General features: G+C 39.0%; 1 protein-coding gene across 2 annotated transcripts; it reads left to right on the plus strand.

The window, feature by feature from the left end:
* Positions 1–12,262: 12,262 nt before the first annotated feature.
* Positions 12,263–20,036, plus strand: LOC108241523 (endoplasmic reticulum resident protein 27). 2 transcript variants are annotated; one of them, XM_025007928.2, is made up of 7 exons: positions 12,263–12,445; positions 14,010–14,095; positions 15,859–15,996; positions 16,092–16,208; positions 16,360–16,485; positions 16,667–16,864; positions 18,919–18,941. In XM_025007928.2, exons 1-7 carry the CDS (start codon positions 12,388–12,390, stop codon positions 18,922–18,924), a joined length of 729 nt encoding a protein of 242 aa, XP_024863696.1. In that variant the 5' UTR covers positions 12,263–12,387; the 3' UTR covers positions 18,925–18,941. The 2 variants fall into 2 exon arrangements, with proteins under 2 accessions (XP_024863696.1, XP_017281206.1); XM_017425717.3 differs by lacking the exon at positions 18,919–18,941 and adding an exon at positions 19,924–20,036 and having other exon boundaries at positions 12,264–12,445.
* Positions 20,037–23,175: the final 3,139 nt, after the last annotated feature.

A 23,175-nucleotide genomic window follows, 5' to 3' on the forward strand; every position in this document is an offset into this window, starting at 1 on the left:
TGTATTGTTTCTGCCTCTTGTGTTCATGTCATCATTCACTTCTCAGTTTATCACATGGTTGCCTGCCACGCCCATCTCCTTCTGCTTGCAATTGTAATCACTCACCTGTGCCCACTTCTCCTAATTAGCCTCTGCCTTTAATACCTGGTCACTTTCTCCACTTCCTTGCCGGTTCATTCATTCCGATATGCAGTTCTTGTGATGGGGCATTCGGTTCGCCACTCTCTCCACCCATCCTGACAACCATCCCAACATATCAGTAGATGGCATAGTGATAATGGTTCTGTAACACACCCTTTAACACCTGGACTCTTGGAGTCAACCACATTTAAGGTTGCCCCACAGTTAATCGACATTAGCAAACACAAAAATGACTATTACTCTCCTTATCAGTTTTACAGATATTGAGCCAATTTTTCTGTGGCAGCAGCTGATAGTCATCCCCATAACATATTATGTCATGGGGATGACTATAAGGTCATTTATGTTTGACTAAAAACCCTAAAACCAAAACTCTGTCCATTCTCATCAACGGATGGTTTTAGTTTAAAACTCTGGCCTGAAAAGGCCAGAGGTGAAAAGCATTCCTTCAAGGAATTTAGGGTCTTTAATGTAGGCCCTGTAATGATGATAATAAATGTGTAAACTGTAATCTTGGGACTCCTGCTTGGTTTACAGACATGTTAAAGACGTTTGTCCACACATACCAGCCAATTGTTCAGCACAGGCCTTAAGGACTCTTGGTGCTTTGCAGCTGTGTTACCCTCATTTTGGTGGGCTTGGACCCCTCATGATTTAGAATTCAAGCAGAAAACTGATCGTACCTTTTAAGAGCAGAACAGGAAGGATGAGCTATTTTTTCCACATTTCAGGACAACCTTCAGTCCTTCAGCCCTTCCCTTTGTAGTCATGAAAGCTTCTTGTCTCTTTGATTCAGATTCAGAGATGATATTCCGGCATGGAGGGCCTTGGCACAGACATCACAGGGGTTTGCCCATGGGATGCTTTCAGGGACATATTTCACTAAGCTCAGCGGCTTAGTGAAATATGGACTTGTTTAACTTTCTGTCCTCTGTCTTCACCCTCCTTGCTGCTTTTTCCCCCATGCGGTCCCATTATTGACTGGAAACCCAGAAATCTATCAGCTTCATGCTGTGCAGATGAGGCAGCCTTTGATGTTGTGAAGGTTTGACCTGGAATAAAAGATATCCTGTGCCATCATACACTTTGTTTTCCCCTGCTTCTCAACCAAATCGGTATTCTCCCTTCCCCTGTATCTTTATGACTTAATTTTTCAGCACAAATAAAGAGCTTGTTAAAAGTATTTGTAAATTGAGTGTTCACATCCTCCCCTTCTTGTACTCCTCCTCAAAGCTGCTGACTCAACAGCCATCAATGACTGTTATTGTACCGGCTTAAATTGCATTTTTATTTATTTTTTATTTTTTTACATATGTGTTAAACATGTACTAGACCAAACTTTTAGCAAATAAAATTAACTTATGAACAGTAGTTCATGAGATATTTTGGTAACAGGCAGACAGGTCAAAGACATTATAGTCCATTATGCAGTAAAAAGCAAAAGATAGGACTATTTTTTAACAGAATATTTGATTTATTGTCCCTTTTTTTAACATATTGGTAAATGCTTTACAGACCACAAGATTATTGGAACATTTTAAATGAGTTGAGCAGAAACAAAGGAAGCAAAACATTTGTCTTTTCTTCTTCTGCCTGTCCATTTTATTCATCCACAGCGCTAAATATAATCATTAGCGCTTCTCTGTGCTTACATGTACGTGACTATAATTTATTCTGCTACACTTTAAAATTGCAAAACTACAATTATGATCTTAAATTGTAAAAATAAATCTGGTTTTGAGAGTACAGAGTGAGAGGGGTAAAGGAGACAGGTGAGATACTGTTGCCATGGATACCAGATAATCTTATTCACAGAAAAACAGATTTTTCTTTTCCTTCTTCTATGATAAGGAAAATGCTAAAGTAAAAGGGCCGAGAAGCAGAAATCAGGGTCAAAGCAGAACAGTTAGCATCGGTGAAATGTTTTTTGTGTTAAAGTGAAAGCATTCCCTGAAGGACTGCTTATCACCCACCGCCTTTCATGTCACAGCTTTCAAGACAGAGGCAGGTTAGATTTAGTCATGAATCAAAATAAACAAATTAGATTCTGAACACATTACGAAGAAACTGTATAAAAAAGAGTATGCATAATATCCTGACCTCCCTGCACCTCTTGCCTCTTTCCAAAATAGAATGCGTGGGAAAATGTGAGGATCTCAAAACTAAAAATGAAACACCTTTGACTTTAACTTACACTCTTCCAGATGTATGTGCAGAAAGTTGGGTGAAAATTAACACTTAACTTAAACTTTTAAGAAGGTGGTGCAGGTGTGAAACACATTCGTGCATCTACACTACATTGCCAAAAGTATTCACCTTCACATGCATATGAACTTGAGTGACATCCCATCCTTATTCCATAGGGTTTAATATGATGTTGGTCCACTCTATGCAGCTATAACAGCTTCAACTCTTCTGGGAAGGCTTTCCACAGGTTTAGGTGTGAGTTTATGACCATTCTTCCAGATGTGCATTTGTGAGGTCAGACACTGATGTTGGACAGAGAGCCTGTCTCACAGTCTCTGCTCTAATTCATCCCAAAGGTGTTCTGTCGGGTTGAGGTCAGGACTCTGTGCAGGTCAGTCAAGTTCTTCCTCACCAGACTCCCTCGTCCATGTCTTTATGGACCTTGCTTTGTGCTCTGGTGCTCAGCCATGTTGGAACAGGAAGGGGCCGTCCTCAAACTGTTCCCACAAAGTTGGAAGCATGAAATTGTCCAAAATGTCTCTGTATGCTGAAGCATTAAGAGTTCCTTTCACTGGAACTAAGCAGCCGAGCCCAACTCCTGAAAAACAAGCCCACACCATGATCCTCCCTCCACCAAACTATACACTTGGCTCCACGCAGTCAGACAAAACCGTTCTCCTGGCAGCAGCCAAACCCAGACTCATTCATTGAATGCCCAGACAGAGAAGAGTGATTCATTCCTCCAGAGAACATGTCTCCACTGCTATAGAGTCCAGAGAACAGGTGTGCTTTACATCTGAGGCTTGGTGATGGAAGGCTTGAATGCAGCTGCTCGGCCATGGAACCCATTCCATGAAGCTCTCTACACACTGTTCTTGAGCTAATCTGAAGGCCACAGGAAGTTTGGGGGTATATAGCTACTGACTCTGCAGAACATTGGGGACCTCTGTGCTCTATGTGCCTTAGCGTCCTCTGAACCCGCTCTTTGGGGTAAGTGTGTGGGTGTCAGTCTTTAATACAAATAACTTGAGATCAGAAAGAAAAGAAGTATATAGACATCAGTTAACCAGTTAACTGTGGCAACCATCTTGAATGGGATTGACTTCAAGGGTTAATCCATTGTAGGTTTACATTCGGTAATTATATTTAAAAAAACTTGTGTTTTTAACAAAACTCTCAGAAAGTAATCATTGCAGGTACAACTGATTAATGTCTGGAGTCAACGCAAGTCAAGATAAGCCCACCACAACTAATTAACCTTAGCCAACACAAAAATCACTATAAAGGATTCAGTTATACAAGTATTGAGCTAATTTTTGACGTGGTAGTAGCTGGGAGTCATTCAAAACACATACTTTGAGAGCTAACATATCTCACAAGGTCTTGCAATATTGCATGAGATTACACAAAATGGTGTTTTTGAGGTTTGACCAAAACGACTATAACTCTGTTATGATCTTGTTTTAAAACTCTGTCATGAAAGGCGGCGGGTGATATGCATTCCATCAAGGAAGGCTACACCTTTAACTTAAGAGGTGGTGGACAGAACAGCATCAGCTGCTGGAAATTAAAAAAAAAAGGAAAAAAAATCCCTTCTACTGCTTTGGATATGAGATTTTATCTGAACAATAAAACAGCGACTCCTCAGAGGTGCCGGGGATATATTTAAATAACTGGAAGCTTTCGTCTACTTCAAAAAACCAAATTTAATTTGGGTTTTATATGCCAGTTTCTAAATTCAGCTGCTCTGAAGTGTATTTACAGGTGCCTTGAGTAAAAATAGCGGATGAGGTTTATAGTTTGTCTTCCTGGCAGCAGGATCAGAGAGTGAAGTCACAGACAGCACATCCTCTGTCATCCGAGAGGATATAATACTCTGTGTACTCTTCGAACTTACGTTATGATTATTAATGACTGCATTCCTAATAAATACTCCTGACAGGCAGAGGCTATTTGAAAATGGCTGGACATTGTGATTTTGCCCAGAAGCACCAATAAATCCCAAAATATTCCGTCTAAAACTTTAGGCACGTGCATGGGTAAGTGTGCATATACAGTATCTCCTGCATTATTTGCTGCGATATATGATTCACAAGTGGAATTTATTCTGTCTGCTGTGAAAGCTTCAGCAAAATGACACATTTGCAATTCATAAATTTGAGCTCTGAGTCACCACGCTACCACTCAAACCGCAGTCTGTTTCAACCACAAACTGTTTTTCCTTGCATACTTGTTGATACTGTTTACATTCGGTAATTTCCCGTGGGAGTCCCTGAAATCTGAATATTAGTTGTAAATATTCTCCCTGAGCTGGAATAATACAAGAACTCATGGCAATAACCCAGCAGACTGAATGTGTCATCCCCTTTTTTATTTTTATCTCCTCGTGTCACATTGGCCCTCCACAGGAAGTCTGATTCCAAATCAGCATCAAGATGAAACATTTCTGTTTTGTCAACAACACAGTCAGAAACTGTTGCTGGGAGAAGTAATACGCCTTTTTTATGTTGAGTCACTTTTTAACAAGGTTTTAACCAGAAGGCACTAACTGTGACCTCGCAAATACACACACAACAAAACACACACATCACACAAGAGGAAGAAGTCTAAAGTTAAAGGAACATATTAACTGTGTTGACAGACGGAGAAGCTTGGAGTTCTCAGATACAGTTCAGAGAAACATTCTCCATATGTTTTAGGATCCCTACAGTGACTCACTTTCCATTGCATCCTAAAACTAGAAGCCATTGGTTTTTTGTGACAAACCCAACATTTCCTGAAAATTTCATCAAAATCTGTTCAGTAGTTTTTAAGTATTCTCGTGAACAGACAAACAAACAAACTAACACTGTCGAAAGCACCTCCTCCTTGGCGGAGGTAATGAGATAAAACATGGCATGTTTACCCTTTTGTATTAAACAAAATTGATTGAAAAACATAAAACTAAGACAAAATGCAGAGGCAGAGTTTGAAAATTTGATCCTGAAGTTCAGTAACTTGGAGAACCCACCTCAACTTCCCAAACTTGAAATAATATTTTCTGTGGCATCATTGGCTTGTTGCATCCCTCAGTTTGGATAAAACTCCACTGTCAGACAGATGGCCTCATATTTGACTCTAAAATACTTTGGTCTATAGAGAAGTTTGACCCAATGACTGCAAGAAGCCCAGGCCCTGTGGCTTCAAAACAAGCCCAAATCAGCCCTCCACCACCTGCCTGACCGTGTGTGTCAGCACCCTCTGATGAATGCCACAGGACATAAAATAGATGAGTGAAAAAACATGTTTCATTATTGATACATATATTTAAAATTCCAATAATATCTTGATGTTATTTTTAGTTTTTAAACTCTGGTATATAAAACAGCACTAATATATTTGTGCACAAAATTTCAAAACCATGAAACTCACTGCTTTCACATACCTTTAGTTTAAAATCCATTTTGGGCAGAAGTAACATTAATTTGATCGGTAACTTTTGGTTGATTAATAACTGCATGGCAACAGGATTTCTTCCCAACCTGGGGCTGTTCTGTGCAGAGTTTACATGTTCTCCCCTTGCATACATGAGTTTCCTTTTCCTACCCCAGACCAAAAAAAAAAAAAAATGTGTGTTAGGTTAACTAGTAACTCTAAATTATTTCTAAGTGTGAGTGAAAGCGTGAATGCTCATTTGTCTGTATGTGTCCATCTAATTTTAATATTAATAATAAAAAAAATCAGACATCACAGATCTAATGTTCTCAAAACAAAAGCAAGTGAATCTCTGCATTTGATGACAGTTTCTGATGAGTGTTCCTCTGTCTGTCACTTTGTCCCGGCATGACACCGTCACTCTTCACTCTGAGGCTAAACTAGCTGGCACCTAACAGTCTTAAAGGATTGGGATTTGTCCACACGGCTCAGTGCAGACAAACACAGTCTGTGTGTTTGGTTGCTTGTGTTTCAGACGAGTCAAACTTCATCTAAAGTCATAAATGATGCACATAAACACAGGAGAAATCCTTCACCGTGTATATTTTTATACATGGTGAAGGTTTTTTTTCTCCAAAAGTCACACTGTTAAAATTGCTAATGCAACACTTGGATCAGTTTCTTTTGCACCTCAAACATAAGATGTTACAGGAAAATTATAAAAGAATCACAATGTACTTATTACAAATAAAATTAGATATAAGCTCATACGCAGGAAAAATCTTCACCATGCACATATTTAATAAAGGTTTTGATGGAATTGTATTGTGTAAGAGAAGACAATGTAGCCTTTTGTTCTTAGTCTCTTAATTGACTGCAATCCCTTTTTATAACTTTACAATACATGATATAGGATACGATACAATATGAACAATAACTATACAATGTACAATAAAATACATAATAAAAGAATATGAGACAAAAGGCAAAACTCAGTCATTCTCAGTTATCCAGGACATGGTAAATCCAAAAAAGAGGTTAAAAAATCAAAACAACTGGACAGAATTGAAGTCAAGTTGTTTTTGTTTTTTAACCCCCTTTTTTTGATTGGTTCATCTACATTCTAACCCTCACCTATGGCAATGAGGTTTGGATTATGACTAAAAGAAGGAGATCCCGGACATAAATGGCTGAAATGAGCTTCCTTCGAAAAGGAGTTGCGTCATTCGGAGGGAGCTTAAAGTAGAGCTTCTTTGCATTGAAAGGAGTTAGTTGAGGTGGTTTGGGCATCTGATTAGGATGCCTCCTGGACGCCTCCCTTTGGAGGTTTTTCGGGCAGACCCAGAACTCTCTGGAGGGATTATGTACCCTCTCTGTCCAGTGAACACCTTGAGATCCCCCAGGAGGAGCTGGAGAGTGTCACTGGATGATAAAATACATCCATCCATTTTTCTTTACCCACTTTTTCCTTTCTGGGTCACGGGAAGCTGACACCTATCTCCAGCCGTCACTATATGAGTGGTGGAGGACACCCTGAGCAGGTTGCAAGTCCATCACAGGGACACATAGAGACAAATGAGACAACCATTCACACTTCACACTTAGGGACAATTTAGAGTTACCAATGAACCTAACATGCATGATTTTGGTCTGTGGGAGGAAACTGAAGGACCCGGAGAAAACCCACATGTGCACTGTGAGAACATGTAAACTCCACCCAGAAATGCTGAGACAACAGCTCTAAAAACTGTACCGCTGTGCTGCCCCGAACAAACGCAATACAGTACAATATGAAACATTTTTATACAATATTGATCCTGAATATATATTACAATTTAATGTAAAACAAAACAACACAATATAATTGTCATGAACGCTAATGAGCGAGATGAACCCAGAATGCAGACTCATCATAAAAAAGAAAACTGATTTATTAAATAAAAGAAAACAAGAAAACAAGTGGCTGACGTGGCAGCAAAAACAAACACAAAAAGCAAGGAGCAGAACTTGGCTGGGCAAGGGAACACAAGGGTGAATTCTCCAAACAGAATGAATGAACCAGCGAGGAAGTGGAGAAGGTGACCAGGTTTTGAAGACGGGTAATCGGGGGAAGTGAGTACAGGGGAGTAATTAGAAAACTTGGGACAGGTGTAGATGGGCGTGGCAGGCAAACAAGTGATAACCTGAGGAGAAGTGAACGATGACAGGAGAACCAAAACACAAGGAGCAAAACAGAACTAAGACCAAACAAAACAAAGACGACAAAATAAAATAAGAAACAATAAACCCAAACTGAAACATAAAGACAACATAACCCCCGAAAACAGAAAAAAAAAGCACCAAGCTGAAACAAAAACACTTGAATTCATGACAATAATACTATTCAATACAATATATACTTTGTTGTCCTCTTGAGGAAATTACTTTTGGACTTGGTGCTGTTCAGATAGCTGCCTTCACAAAATACTTTTTACACACTCTTTGCATACAACCTCTCTGCTTGTGTCATATTGGAAGTTACTTTGCCACCTTAGGTGTACCCCTGACATAATCATCCCCCTGCCTGTGAGCTGTTTACGACACAGATAAAGAACTCTATCCTGTCACACAGCTGACGCAGAATCAGAGATACACACACAACCAAAAACAACTGACGCAAACACCCCTCAGACAAAATAATACACTATCATAGATTATATGATTTGATTTACTTTTTCTGTAGAGTTGTCTCTTGTCTTTATTTATTGTCTTAACCTCAAACTGGCTTCAGAAATCTGCCTCTTTGAGAAATAACTTCTTTCCCTTTTCTCTGTGCCAAGTCTTGTTGCACGTGCGGGTTGTGTAAGTGAGCCACAAACGGAGTCAGAAGAGGCTCACCCACAGTGTCTGAGGATGACTCTTAAGCCCTCGCACACACTGAGGCTGTGATGAGGCCTAACAGGGTTAAGAGGTTGTGTAACTGATGGCTGACAAAGAACATGGCCACAGTGTTAAAAGCAGTAATCTGTTTGCCTTAAGTTCACCTGCATTACATCACTGATCTTTCTGCTAAGTTCTCAACACTGTGTGTGTTTGTGTAGTATATAAACTATCAACTGCCGGACCGCCCACAGACAGAGAGAAATAAGAGACAGAAAATGTCATTAATCCCAAAGGAAAATGGCTTTTGTTGCAGCTGCATATGTAAGCACAAAGACAGCTTACATGTGATTCCAGTGAGGGAGTGGCTCACCAGCAGAGAATTTGCACTTGGTTACTGGAGGTATGTGTTAATGCACAGGAACAGGATGCAAAACAGTAAGCAGCACCAACATTAAGTTTTACATTTAATACCAAGAATTCTTCTGTGCTACATGAGAAGCTAAAGACAGATTATAATGTGAGTGGGAGACGAGAGGACGCGTTATACAACCTAATGTCCGTGGGGAGAAAGAAAGAAAGAAATCACAAGTGTGTAATTTTGTTGGTTTTTTTTTGCATTTTTTAAAATAAATAAAGTAAATAAAAACAAGTAAAGAATTGGGGGCTGCGGTAGTCTTGTAATCCTGAGGCTGCAGCTTAGAGCTCAGGTTGCGGCAGGAAGGACATAAAGCTGTTGCCAAATTTTTCCTTGCACGTTTGCTCGCTGTGGCGACCCCTGAAGAAAAATCAGCTGAAAAAACAACAAAAAATAAAGAATTACTCAGGCAGCACAAACCCCTGTCAAAGCCACATGGTCATTAATTTGTATTTGTGTTTTAAAATTGATACCTTCTGTTTGTTTTTACAGCCTGTAGGCAGCACTGATCTGAACTCATCCAACTTCTTTTTAAAATAATAAAAAAAGTATTGATTATTTTGACTACAATAAATTTTCAGATTAAACATGTTGTGCTATTTGTTGTGGCAAAAGAGAAAGGTAAAGGAAACTGGAAGACTCAGCTTGCTGATTTTTAGCAATTCTCTAGAAAGAAAATAGTTAAGCAGAACATCCCAGAGAACGATCTGAGCAGTAGAGTCTGTCTGACCTCAGAGTGTTAATTTCAACAAAGCTTATCAGTAAGACCTAACAACGACACCAGCCTCATCATAACTGGAAGGCCGCATCACTTAGAGGGCGGCATGACCAGATAAACACAATGCAGGACAATTCTGTTCCATCCAGAGAGGACATTTCAGACGGCCTATCAGCATCTTATCACTGATTCTTTTTTAGAACCCTATTTGTTACTGGTTTCTATGTGCAAAATTTTATACAGGATATTTCTTTTCAAATCACTTCTAATTTTCAATAATAGCACAGTAGTTGTCAGACAGATAGTTCAGTCAAAACTGACTAGTATGATATTAAGTGACAACATAGGCCAAAGATTGCAGTAACTTTCACCATATGACACAATTGCCGTCTGATCACTGTTAAATGACAACAGCAGGATTATTAACAGAAACCAGAAGAATCAAATGTGCATAATCTGCCAAATGTTACATATTGTGTTTGTCAGATGCAGAGGTTAGACAGTGCAGGGTGGTAACTGCATGTTGGTCTGGACATAATCAGTGTTGTCTTCAACTTCTGCCTCTTTCTCCTTCAAAGCATCTTTCATGCCAGGTTCCTGCCTCTGTCCTCATCACCAGTGTCATGAGATCTGACCGAGGGCCTCAGTAACAGTGTATTGTTGGTTATTGTGACAGTTATGTCTAATGAGCTGTTTTTGTTTTTTGTTTTTTGTTTTTTTGACACCACATGTGGAACATAGGTGACCCAAACTTTCATCAAACCCAAATTTGAATGACAATGATCAAAACGTAGTTTGTTTTTTTTTCCTCTAAAGTTTTTTTCTATTCTTTGGTTAGTGCCTCATTTAAAAATGGTTACTTTTAAAATTTTCCAATTGTATAGGCACTGTGCGTAAGTGTCTTGAGGACCTAAAGGCCAGGATGGTTTTGAACTTTTTATACTTGAATGAGAAGAAGGCTGAAGGTAGGGTTTTTGGCAGCTCTGTTGGATCTAGATTCCTTGGTCCAATATACTAAACCAACCATCACAAACCTGGGGCTGAAAATGGACACTGATCCTAAGCTTGATAATCAGAGCAGTGGTTAAATCAAGCTTCTTTCAGTTGAGGCAGCTGGCTAAAGTAAAGCCAATTCTTTTAAAAAAAATTAATTTTAAGACAATAATCCATGCCTTCATCACCACTCAGCTGGATTACTGTAATATACTTTATTTAGGGGTCAGTGCCTCCTCTGTTGCTCACCTACAGATGGTCCAAAATGCTCCTGCATGTCTTTTAACTGGCACAAAAAAAAAAACCATGACCATGTTTCCCCTATTTTAGCTTCACTGCACTGGCTGCCTGCTCATTTTCAGAATCATGTTTAAACTCTTTTGTTTTTAAACCCTTAAATGGTCTTGCCCTGGCCCACCTCACTGATATGCTACACCCCTGTACCCCCTCCTGTCCTCTCAGGTCAGCAGACCAGCTGCTCCTCAGGGTCACAAAAACTAAACGTAAGCTTCGAGGGGATCATGCTTTCTCTGCTGCTGCTCTTAAAACGAGGACTGAGGTGCCTTTGGACATTAGACTGGCCTCTTCCCTGTCATGCTTTAAATCACTTCTTAAAACCCATCTCTGCTCCTTGGCTTTGGGTACCATCTGAGATTTAGACTTTTTAGTTTATTTCGATTGATTTTATGTATTTTTATTATAGAGCTGCTTTTATTTTGCCTTTTTGGGTTTTTGTTATGTCTTGTGGCTGTTGTTAGGTTTTATTTATTGTAACCGTACAGCACTTTGATCCTGTGTTTTTTTAAAGTGGTTTATAAATAAAGCTGGTATGGTATGCTTCATATTGGTGTAATAACACGTGACTAGTAATTCACAAGTAATTTAAAGATAAACATCTGCTCCATATGCTGAACTTTGTGACAACATTTACTTAAGTCATACTTTTTATTTTCACAGTACATCTACAGTCTGATTTGACCTTTTTATTTCTGAGACCAGCAAAACTTTATGAGTGCTTTTAAATGTGATGGTGGTGTTACTGATAGTTTTGGGAACAACTGGTAACCTAAAAATACTTAAGAAATCTTGATCTTGGGATTTTAATGCTCTCATACGGGAGTATAGAATTTGTTTCAATGTAGTAGACATCCCTTTACAAAATAAACAAAAACAAGGTAATCTATATTACCCAGAAATGATTGATCATATGTAATAATATGTTTGCATGTGTCTGCAACACCAAAATAATGTTGGTGAAAATGGGCTTTTTCTGCTGCAGATGAATGTGAGGCATTTGTTTCCATCATGTGGTGAAACTATGAAAGTACAGTCCAGTTAAAGTCTGCTCCTTTTTATATAGATCAAAGGGGCTTTTAACTGGGTTTCTGATCTTTTTTTATATGATGACACACATACACACACACACACACACACGTGTCTCCTGTGGATCACTGACACGTAGCCCAACATCCTTGTTCCTGTAACTTATCAGGAGCACCTGGCTGATTCCCACAAAGCTTCCAATCATAAACCTGAAAAGTCGCAGGTCCTCCATGTGGTGACGACCAGAGTCTGAGGAGACAGGAGGGTTTGGGAACAGCTTTCTTTTCCTCTGTTGGCCTTTCGGTTCCCCCTTGAGAGCTGAATCAGACGAAACATGCTGGTTACTTTGTTTTCAGCCTTCCTCTTGTCTTCTGTTATTGCCACAGAAAAAGGTAAACTGTTCTATAGTTTGTTTGATATATTCATATTTAAAGAGCGCTACAACTCTGCCACCTCTAGCTGTCTGCCTCATGTTTCTCCACTTTGACCATTTGAGCTATTATTGATGGATAATTGATTCCTTTATAATGTCATCTGTGGTTACATTCTGTATAATAACTTTTTTATTGGTCATAGCAATGATTTGCACTCAGATATTGTGTTGGGAGGCTAAGTTAGGGTGGTGACTTCGTTTAGTTTTTACATCAACACCTTTTTTGTAATTATTTTTCATATTTTGTTCATCATTAACACCGTACAGTCTAAAGTAGACCTGCTGGTAAACTAAAATAAGACATAACATGAGAGGAAGATTTTTCTTTTTTAGTTCATCAGGAACAAACACAGTTAGACTGACATTTGGAGAAATCCTGGAATAGCTCAAAAATATATGATATATTTACCACCCTCTAGCATGACGCTGTGTGTACGCTTGTGTTTCTTATGTGTGTGTTCATTTGTCTTTTAGCAAAATATCTCATGAAACATTAAACAGATTTCTATGAAACTCAGAAAGTAATCATTGGATGTATCTACAACAGACTAACTTTTGGAGTCAACCAAATTCAACATGGCTGCCACAACTAATCAACCTTAGTAAACAAAAAGATGATTATAGCTCAGTCACTTTTATTGATATTGGGCAAAAACATTTGGTGTGGCAGCAGCAGAGAGTCATCCCAAAACATGCTCTGAGAGCTAACTGATTGAGTGTTTTCTTGGCATGTAAGGCAGCAGGCGATATGCATTTCTGCAAGAAATCCTATTTCCGATAAAGAACTGATTGAAAAGTTCTGGTACCAGACACATACCTGATACTTACTGGGCAGGTCTTAGTTACCTACCCTGTACCAAGTATATTTTGTATGTATCACAAATGTACCGGGTTAGTACCTACTCAGTAAATACCAGGTACCCACTCCACAGGTACCAGATACATACCTGGTAAGTACCAGGTATGTATCTGGTACATACCAGGTACCATCTTTGTAAGTATCAATTACATACCCTAAGTACAGGATAACAAGTCACTTCACAATACAACCCGGTCCGTAGGTACCCTTTAAGTACCCCTATAGGTACACAGTAGGTACCAGGTACACAGCTGGTGAGTACCAGGCTGTATTATGTATTGCTACCAAATAAGGTAATGAACTTTAATCTGGATACTGGAGTTTTGCAACTTGTGTGGGATCTTGTTTAAGCCCGGTTCTGAAACCTCTTACCACTCTGACAGCACGTCATGTTCTGATCGTTAGATCAAACGAATGGACATGCAACACGCTGTTAGAAAATTCTGATTTCCAATAATAAATTCATGTGATAAAAACTGTTGTCATCCGAATGTTAATCTGCTGATGTTAGCATTTAGTCCAGAGCATTTCCATATCTTAAACCAGCTTTACTTCACTCCAACATGTCTATAGACCCTGTTTGTAGAGCTTGTTGATCCTGAATGATGCTGTACTTCTAAGCAGTTCTATATAATCTTTGTGAGTCCTGTGTCTCTCTTTTCAGACACTGGTCCTCTCAGGCTTAATGACAAAAAAGCTGTCGAGGCCTTCATCGACTCTGCTGAAGTGGTGGTCATCGGATTCCTGGAGGTTAGACAAGTAAATTGCATGTTTAAAAAGTGTCTCAAATAAACAGTTTTATAGACTGTGGTAGCATCATGATCATGAATGTGGAAACTCACAACTAAGGTCTCCAAAAGCATTTAGCTCCACATAGACCTTTGTGATGCTTCTGTCAGGAATAGATTTTGAAGAATGATATATTTCCTGCCGCCACGCCTTTGGCAGCGCCTCTGTTGAACGGATAGACAGTAGCCTGCTGTCCCAGACTCTGCAGCCGGGGAAGGGTGGGGGGATGGCAGGCTTGACCGGAAATACATATGAATTCTGAGGACTGTGGGATCGGCTCCACTGACCTTTATGTAAACAGTCCAGTGCAGAGAGGAGCTTCGTGAGAAGAGAGTGGACGAGAGAGAGAGAGAGAGAGCACATGAGGATAGCACAGAGCTGGATGCTGAAGGCAACAGGAGACCAAAATATTGGAGCAGTGACTCACTGAGAATGATCACACAGAGGCTTTAAAATGAAAAATCAGATTGCCAGAGTTCATAAAACAGCCTCTCGAAAATAGATGTGATTCACCACTCTTTGAGGCAGCCCCAGTCCCTCTGTCTTTATTTTTTCCTTTATTTTTCTTCCCAGTTTCTAGTGTTCCCTGCAACCACAAATAGTCTTGGTCAGGTTACATAAGACTTATGTAAGATCTATTTTGGAAAAGGAATTGATGAAAGAAAAATAAGTACACAAAGTTATATAAAAAAATAACTTTAAAGAGGTGGATATACAGTCATGAGAAACAGAAAGTCTACCCTTTCTCAACACTTGGTTTGAAAATTAAAATAAAACTGATAAAATGTCAAATTAAAATGTTGTATTTTTTTATTATTTACATGTAACTTCAAGTGTACCAAAACCCACAACAGATTCCAGTATTTTATTATTAAAATAAATAAATAATACAACATAGAAGAGCTGTGTGTAAAGCTAAGCCCTCCATTGTTGCTTCCATAGGAATAAAAAGGAAAAATTTCATGACAGAACAACTGGAAACTAGAACTCAGAGACCTCAAACCTCTGCCAAGGCCATAGCGCCAATAAAAAATAGTATGATCCAGATCATAATCATAATCTGGATCATCATAAAAATTGAATGAATTGTTTTGTTTGTTTCTTTGTTTTTTTGGTGAGAACCCCAACAGTTCCTGAAAATTTCCTCCAAATCTGTTCATTAGTTTTTTATATGATCTTGCTAACAGACAAACAAACCAGCACAACCAGAAACATAATCTCCTTGGCAGAGGTAACAAAGGAGTCACCTGAAACCTTGACCTTTGACCTTGAAATCATCTTTGACCCATAAGGTGTCCGGCTGTGCAGTTTGACCTTCTTACATTAAACAGCTGCAGAGTTAGAGCACGAGGTCAACTGTGAACATGACCTTTGACCTGAACATTTAAGCGGATCAGCACCAAAATTAAAATAAAAAAAATTTGCAACTCTCATTACTGAGAGTTATTGCTGCTAAAGGAGGTTCGTCAAGCTGCTGGGTCATGATATGGACTTAGCTTTTCACACAACTTTTCTGTTTGGCCTCATTTTTGTTTAATAAATGATGTCATGATGAAATCTGTGTTTTGTACACTTCAGGTTCGATCTGAATAATTTTACAACCTGATAAAGACCAGATAATTTTTTGTAAGTCTTCATATGTAAAACTGAAAGAGGGTGGACTTTCTTTTCCCCCTGATTATAAATGTTAAGAGGAGAAACATTCAAAACAATCTGTATTTCAGAGTGAGGAGGTTCGTGGTTATAAGGATCTGCTGGCAGCTTTAAAGCGAGTCGACTCTGTTCCTGCAGCCATTTGCTCTGTGAAGGAGGTGTGGGCCGACTACAGCATCGCTTCAGACACCATCACCCTCTTCAGAAAAGTACTCTGCACCATCACTACCCTTCTGGATTTTCCACACACAGTTTCAGATAGATGTGTTTTTGTGATGGTGATGATGTGTGTCCTATGATCCAGGCAGATAACCATCAGGAGAACCTCGTTCTTGCCGAGACCAAGAAGTTAGACACCGACGGACTTGTGAAGTTCATCACCACCAACGAAGTCCGATACATCACAGAGTACAACCAAGTGGTGGGTTCAACTCTCTTTAATCGGGAAAGAAAAAGCTCCACAATTAAAGCAAACTTTGTCTGCTGCCGGGACTGACGGCCAAGACATCTGCAGGTGGAAATCACCTGTCTGCCATCTTAACACTCTGTGACCTCTCTTCTTGTCCCCTCAGACAGCCGTGGGCCTGTTCAATTCAGAGGTGAAGTCGCACCTCGTGCTCTTCGCCAACAGGGGGACTAAAGAATATACTGAGCTCAAGGAGCGACTGGGAGTGCTGGCCCCCGAGTTCACGGAAAAGGTGAAGATATTCAAGAAGGTTTCAGATCAGTCTGCACATTTTACAGGTTGAAGAAGTTCACACAGACATATCTGGCAAACTAAAGTAAGATCAGTCTTCTGGTAGTCTTTGTTTGTGTTCTGCCACAAATCAAACAATCTGATTTAACCTGTAACTAACTCCAATGAAACCCGTGTTCCAGCTCTTGTTCGTGCTGATCAACGGAGGGGTGAAGTCCAACTTTAAGTCGATCAACTACTTTGGCCTCAAGTCCAAGGACCTTCCTCGAGTTGGGATCTACGACGGCGAGGCAGACATGAAGTGGCTCCTGCCTGAAGGAGAAATCACCACGGAGCGTGTGCGGGACTTCTGTCAGTCCTTCCTACGGGGGGATTTAAAGGTGAGTCGTGAATCTTACTGTGTTTCTGCCACTCATTTTGAGGCCCGTGTTGCAGTTGCACATTAGAGAAAAAAAAACAATTTGTCAAATAAGTTCTGTTGTGAAAAAAACAGATAATTAGTTAGAAAATAAACAATGTCAAACTCACAGAGATGGCGGAACGACTGCAGTACACCCAAATAAAAAAGAGTTTAGCAAAATATCTCATGGATGGATTTTATTTAATCTTTTAGAAAGTAGTCATTGGATGTACATCTACAACTGATTATCTTTTAAAGGTAATGCTATTCAAAATGGTCACCACAGCCAACTGACTTTAAAAAACACAAAAATGGCTATAATTCAGACAGTTTAAATTTATTGCGGTTGCAGCTAAAAGCAAATTACAACACATACTAATTAACTTTTAAAGTCAATCTAGTTTAGGATGGCTGCCACAGCTAACTAATATTAGCCAACACAAAAGTGGCTATAACTCAGTCATATTCAGATAAACTGGGCTAAAATATGAGGTGGTAGTAGCTGAGAGTCATTCACAGCACACACTCTGAGTGTGCAGCTCATGATGATGCATGAGATTTTGCTAAATTTGACCAAAATGGCCTAAACTGTGTCATTCTGATCTCAGTTTAAAACTCCTGTATTAAAGGTGACATACAATCATTTAAGGAATGATAGGCCTTTAGTTGTAGATGTTTTCTTTCTATATAGTCTCTACTTTGTCTAATCAAGTTATGTGTAATGGAGCCACCTTCCAAACAATGTTTCCTTAAAAAACATTTATAGAAATGGGCTTTTTTTATGCATTAATATTAAAATTTTGTTTGACAGCTGACTGGAAAAACAGGTGTATACAAGTCACTTTAACCTTTGTTTTAAGTAAATCCCTTTTCTACTGTTGTTAACTTTCTGCAGAAGTCCTATTTCTCTATGGATATTTTCTTTCCAAAATAAATTAAACTTAAAAATTGCAAAAAAAAAAATAAAAGACCTGAATATGTGTCCTTAAGATATGAACAGCGAGGAGCAACTTTTGAAGAAAAAAAAAAAAGTATTTAGCACTCTAATAGTTATTTAAATTGGGTTACAGAGCAATTAAATATTCAGACAGACAAAACAAAAATAAATTTCACTTATGGCTGTGGCTGTAAAGTATAGATGAGCCAAACACAACACGGGAAGCTATTCTGTGTTACAACACACACTCACACAGTTCCTGCTGGGTGTAGCAGTCTGGACTCAGACTGAAGGTTCAGAGTTTGTGGCTCCACGTACAGAAAATAAACCAAGGCTCCAAAACGTCTGAATTCAGACAGATTATATAAGAAGAATACTGACACTCCATCACTGTGAGCACCAAAAACAAAAGTCTAAAAGTTCAGTAAATATCAGGGGTTCAGAAGTTTACTAGAAACACATTCAGAAATGAGGTCCTAAACAAAATCTTGCTTCCTTTAAAGCGTTGTGTCCAAAGAAACATTTAACAGAAACAAATGGTATAATTTCACAAACTAATCTGCATTTCTTAAACTGAAGTCAATCCAAGACACATTTGGTTCCAAACAGAATCACGAACAAGATCATTTCTTGGTGCTGCAACTTTCCTACCTCGTTCTTTCAGCAGGGACCCTGCGGAACTTCCTTTTTTAGACTAGCTCATACACATACATATTTTTGTGGTAAATATCAAAGAAGACAACTTATTAAAATTAACATTTCTGAAACAACATATCACAGAAGTCTAAAAGGCAACAATTTGATGTCACTGTTCTGGTGAAGTCAGGCTGTGAAAAGGACAACTCTTTATTAAACATATCCAACTTGCAACTTTTTCTAACAGCAGTAATTTTATTACCCAAAAAAACTCAGGACTTCAATTTCAGTAGCACTTCTTGAAGGAATGCAAATCACTTGCCGCCTTGAATGGCAAATTACTCAACAAATATGTTTTGTTATCTGTTGGCAGTATGTGTTAAGAATGACCCATAGCTACTACCACATCATATTTTAGCTCAATATCATGAAAAATGACTGAGTTTTTTTTGTGTTGACAGATGTAGATTAGCCGTGGCAGCCATCGGGATCTGGGTTGACTCTAAAGGGTAATAAATTGTAGATGAAAACCCAACGATTAATTTCTGCACGTTTCAATAATATCTAGTTCATGAGATAGTTTGCTAACATTAGACAGACAAACATACGCTCACACCCAGACACCGGCAATTACATGATTGCCTGCCTGACATCATAATGGACAGTCAATAAAAATGTGTTCATTTCACATATTTCTATTAGGCCTCCTTCCCACTGGATACCTGCTTTGATGTAAAAATCCTCTAGAACACACATAAGGTCTTTAGAAATTCTTTAGGTCCTATTAAGCATGCAGGAGGCTCCATATTGAACATAACATAATTATGATGCCTTTGAGTATGCGCGATATTTCCACAGAAAGCTCATGATAGCTTATTACCCAGGTAGCAGTGTTTCATTGTCTGGGGTGGAGCATGGTAGCAGCTCATCATGATTTGGGGCCCCTGACGCACCAGATTGGTTGTCAAAAATTTGAAGTGGGACTGGCCTCGTACCCAGGCTACAACTGTGATTGTGACGCAGTCAAGGCAACAACTGAGCCCAGATATAATACTCATTTCAGCGGCTTTGTGCTAAAGTGGGGGGATCTTCTGATGCGTAGAGTGTGAGACTAACAGAGCAAGGTGAGTACTAAGAGCGTAGCAGCAACGTGATTGCCTTCACACTGAAGAAGGTTTTTTTTAATTTTGCCACATTCCAGCTACATCCTGAAAGGTTGTGGGGAGAATAAAGGGGTCCTTATTCATTGTGAAGGGGGTCCACAACAGTTTAAAGTTCAAAATGTGGCCGTCTTGTGCTTGTGTGGTTGGCTTATAATACAAAAATAGACTTAATACTGACCTTTGTTTTTTGAAGGGAGTTCTGTGTGATACTGAATAAATGAACTGAAGTAAATGTAGTTCTGCTCTGTATCTTGTTTGATGTACAGCCGTTCACTTAATTTCTTTTTTATCTATGTGTTTCAGGATGTGAGGCAGGCCGGAGAGGAGCCCAAAACAGAGCTGTAGTTCTCACAAAACACATGTAAATGAATTACTCTGCTCAATAAAAACAAATAAAGATGAAATATCTAACCCTGCTGTTGCTCATTTTCATGATTTAAGAACAGCTTTTCATTTTCTGCCGGTGTATTCGCGTTTTGTTTGTTTTTACAAGTGTGAGCCAGTCTGTGGCCCGGTTGTTCGGCCGCGGGTCAGCGGCCACAAGTCGCAGTGATGTGGACGAGATCGTTAGTCTGTCCGCAAATGTTAGAGTCCAAACCACAACACACCAACCTCAGAGAGACTGACAGAAAACAGACTGGGAAGACGGGGACAGAGAAAGTCAAGGCACAGTTGTTACTTCTGCTGTCTCCTGTGATTCACTCTGTAAGGAAAAATATGTCAAAAATGAGGAAGAGGTCAATAAAGCCACCGACAAAGAGTGTTAAAGAATCATAGTCCCTACACACAGTCAAAGACTGGGACATCCAAATCAAAATTCACTGTATGTTTCAGTGAGAACATACTTGGCTCTGCAAATACGGGCTAAAACAGTAAAATTATTTAGCTGTAAAGTCCATAAAAGCTCTATAAAAGAACAACAGATGGACTGTAGACAGCAAGAGAGAAAAACATTTGGGCTTCTCCCAAAAATATTCTGTCAAGCAAGAAGGGAATTTCAAGGCCCAGACTGGGATCGGCGTAATTAGTGGTGCTGCAGTGCCAAGCAGATACATCCGGCAGATTTGGGGAAGCCTGGCAGGTGACCGTTTCTCAGAGACCAGATGGAAATATGCAGTAAGTAACAGCTGCCATGCGAGTTTGTTTGTGGCTGCAAGTGATGGAAGAGTCAGCGCCGGATGAGGAGCTGATCAGGGTCGGAGGGGGCAGACTCGACAGTGTGGTTTTATTTATTTTTTTTATAGCGTTTCAAACAAAGTTAAAATGTCCTGAAGTGGTACCTTCTCCTTATGTCTAATAGGCTCAAAGAGAGGACTTTTATGTAAATAACCATCTAATGCAAAAAGTAACCACATGTTAAGGTTTTAAAATAGTTCACAACAACCGCTTAGAAATTTTTGAGACCGGAGTTGATTTAAAAAGGCAGAAATCTGCTTTGGAACTGGCCCTAATCAGACCGGTCTACAGCTTCACTGTGAATGTTTTCTCTTATTCTCTAAACTGATATCTCTGATCCCTGCGTACTGCAAGTATACCAGCTCCACAGAACCCCACTTTAAAAAGTTTTTAAAAGTTTTCTTTTAACCCCTTATTGTGTTCTGGACAAATGTGTCTGTTTTAGAAGTTTTCTCTACTTAAAAAAAAGTGTGTTTTTTTTACAGCTCAAATTCAGAAAAGGTTGTGATGTTGTGTAAAATTAAAAATATAAAACAGATGCAATGCTTTGCAGAGCTCACGGTAAAACTGAGTAAACATAAAATGCTTAAACTGTTCAATTAAAAAAAAGGTAATTTTGATTTTTATAGCAGCAACACATCTCTGTGTGAGGCTAATGGTGGTCACAACAGATACTGAGTGGTTTTCTGAACCCACTCAGTATAGTAAAGGTAAATTGCACATTTTACAGTGACCTTTTATCAGCCTAAGGCACACCTGTGCAATAATCATGCTGTCTAATCAGCATCTTGATATGACACACCTGTGAGGCGGATGGATTATCTCAGCAGAGGAGAAGTTCTCACTAACACAGATTTACGCAATTTTGTGAACAATATTTGAGAGGAAATGCCTATTTTTTTACAAAGAAAAAGTTTCAACTCATGAAAAATGGGAGCAAAAAGTGTTGCGTTTCTATTTTAGTTCAGTATAAATAAATGATGGATTTATCAATTTTTTACATTTTACACATCATCACAACTTTCTCAGAGTTGGGATTGTATCTGACTGACACGAGAGTCTTCTCTTTGTTCATTTTTTCCTCTGAACAGGCACATTAAATGTTGATTTTTTTTATTGAATTTTATGTTTTATTCCATTTTTGTACACTTGTGGTTTTCCAGTCAAAAATGACCTGTCAATAAAAATGATTGTGTGCGACATTAGGTGTGTAAAACTGACTTCAGCAAATGAACGTAATTTCTTTCCCACACCCTGGGAATTTGTTTTTGAATGTACACACACACACAAAAACACACAGATTTGACTCCCCTTTTTTTAATCTTCCTTTGCAAACCCCTGGGAATCTTTCCCTAATAGAATCTTTCCCCTATGGGAAACACACCTGGTGGCATTTCCACAAACAATCTCAACACTGATTCAGTCAGGCAGTCAACTTTTCCTGCAGTCCAAAAGTAAGACAGAAAAAAATTGTGAGGATTTGGATTTTTGTATTTTCGGTTTTCTTGTTTTTGTTGTTTTTGTTACGGTTTGTGGTTAGTGTTTCATTTTGGTTTTCCTGTTTGTATTCAGTATTCACTCCTCCTCCGTCACTCTTTTGCCCTCCTTGCCACGCCCATCTCCACCTGTTGTTCATTATCCCCACTCACCTGTTTCCACTTACGTCGTCATCCTCAGTATTCAAAAACCCGGTCACTTCTCTCACTATCCGTCGGTTCATTGTTTGTTGTTCTGGTTCCTTGTTGCCTGGTCTTGTCCTGCCATGTCTTTGGATTTTTGTTTTGTTGAGCTGCTGCCACGTCAGCTGTATGTTGTTGTTTATTTTCTTTATTTAATAAATCAGTTTGTTTTTTTTAAAGGATGAGTCTGCATTCTGGGTTTGCCTCCCTCCCCACACAGCATGACAAAAATAAGTAATTAAAAATAATTACATTTAATTACAACTACTTAAGAGTCAAACCAGAAGTAATTTAAGTCTGCAAATTATCTTTAAACTAGCCTTCATTTATGTATTTAAATCAAAGAAGAAACTAAATCTTACATTGTTTTTACTACATCAGAGTCAGTCCGCTCTGGGTATGAAGCCTTTTTTACTGGGAAATATTGCTTTTTGAATCCAGGTGCAAGCTCAAAAAATAAATGTATAAAGCTCATTCCCTCAGTATGAGGGTAAGAGCTTGTGATTTAGCTGTGAGACTTGTGAGACAAAACAATAACAGGATGCTCACAGTATCTGTCAGTTTGTTAGTTACCTGGGCAGAAAGGCCAGCAGGAACCTGGGGGGAAAAAACCCCCCACTCAAACAAAAACTGAGCATTACTTGTTGGCGAGCTACAAAACAGAAACAAATCCAAAACAAAAATACTCTAGACACTGTAT

The sequence above is a fragment of the Kryptolebias marmoratus genome, linkage group LG3 (genome assembly GCF_001649575.2).
Source record: "Kryptolebias marmoratus isolate JLee-2015 linkage group LG3, ASM164957v2, whole genome shotgun sequence".
NCBI lineage: Eukaryota > Metazoa > Chordata > Actinopteri > Cyprinodontiformes > Rivulidae > Kryptolebias > Kryptolebias marmoratus.

Coding starts and splice junctions, on each gene's coding strand:
- LOC108241523 (XM_017425717.3), top strand. CDS start 12,388: ATGCTGGTTACTTTGTTTTCAGCCTTCCTCTTGTCTTCTGTTATTGCC. Junction 15,997..16,091: donor CCATCACCCTCTTCAGAAAA/GTACTCTGCACC, acceptor CCTATGATCCAG/GCAGATAACCATCAGGAGAA. Junction 16,486..16,666: donor CCCCCGAGTTCACGGAAAAG/GTGAAGATATTC, acceptor CCCGTGTTCCAG/CTCTTGTTCGTGCTGATCAA.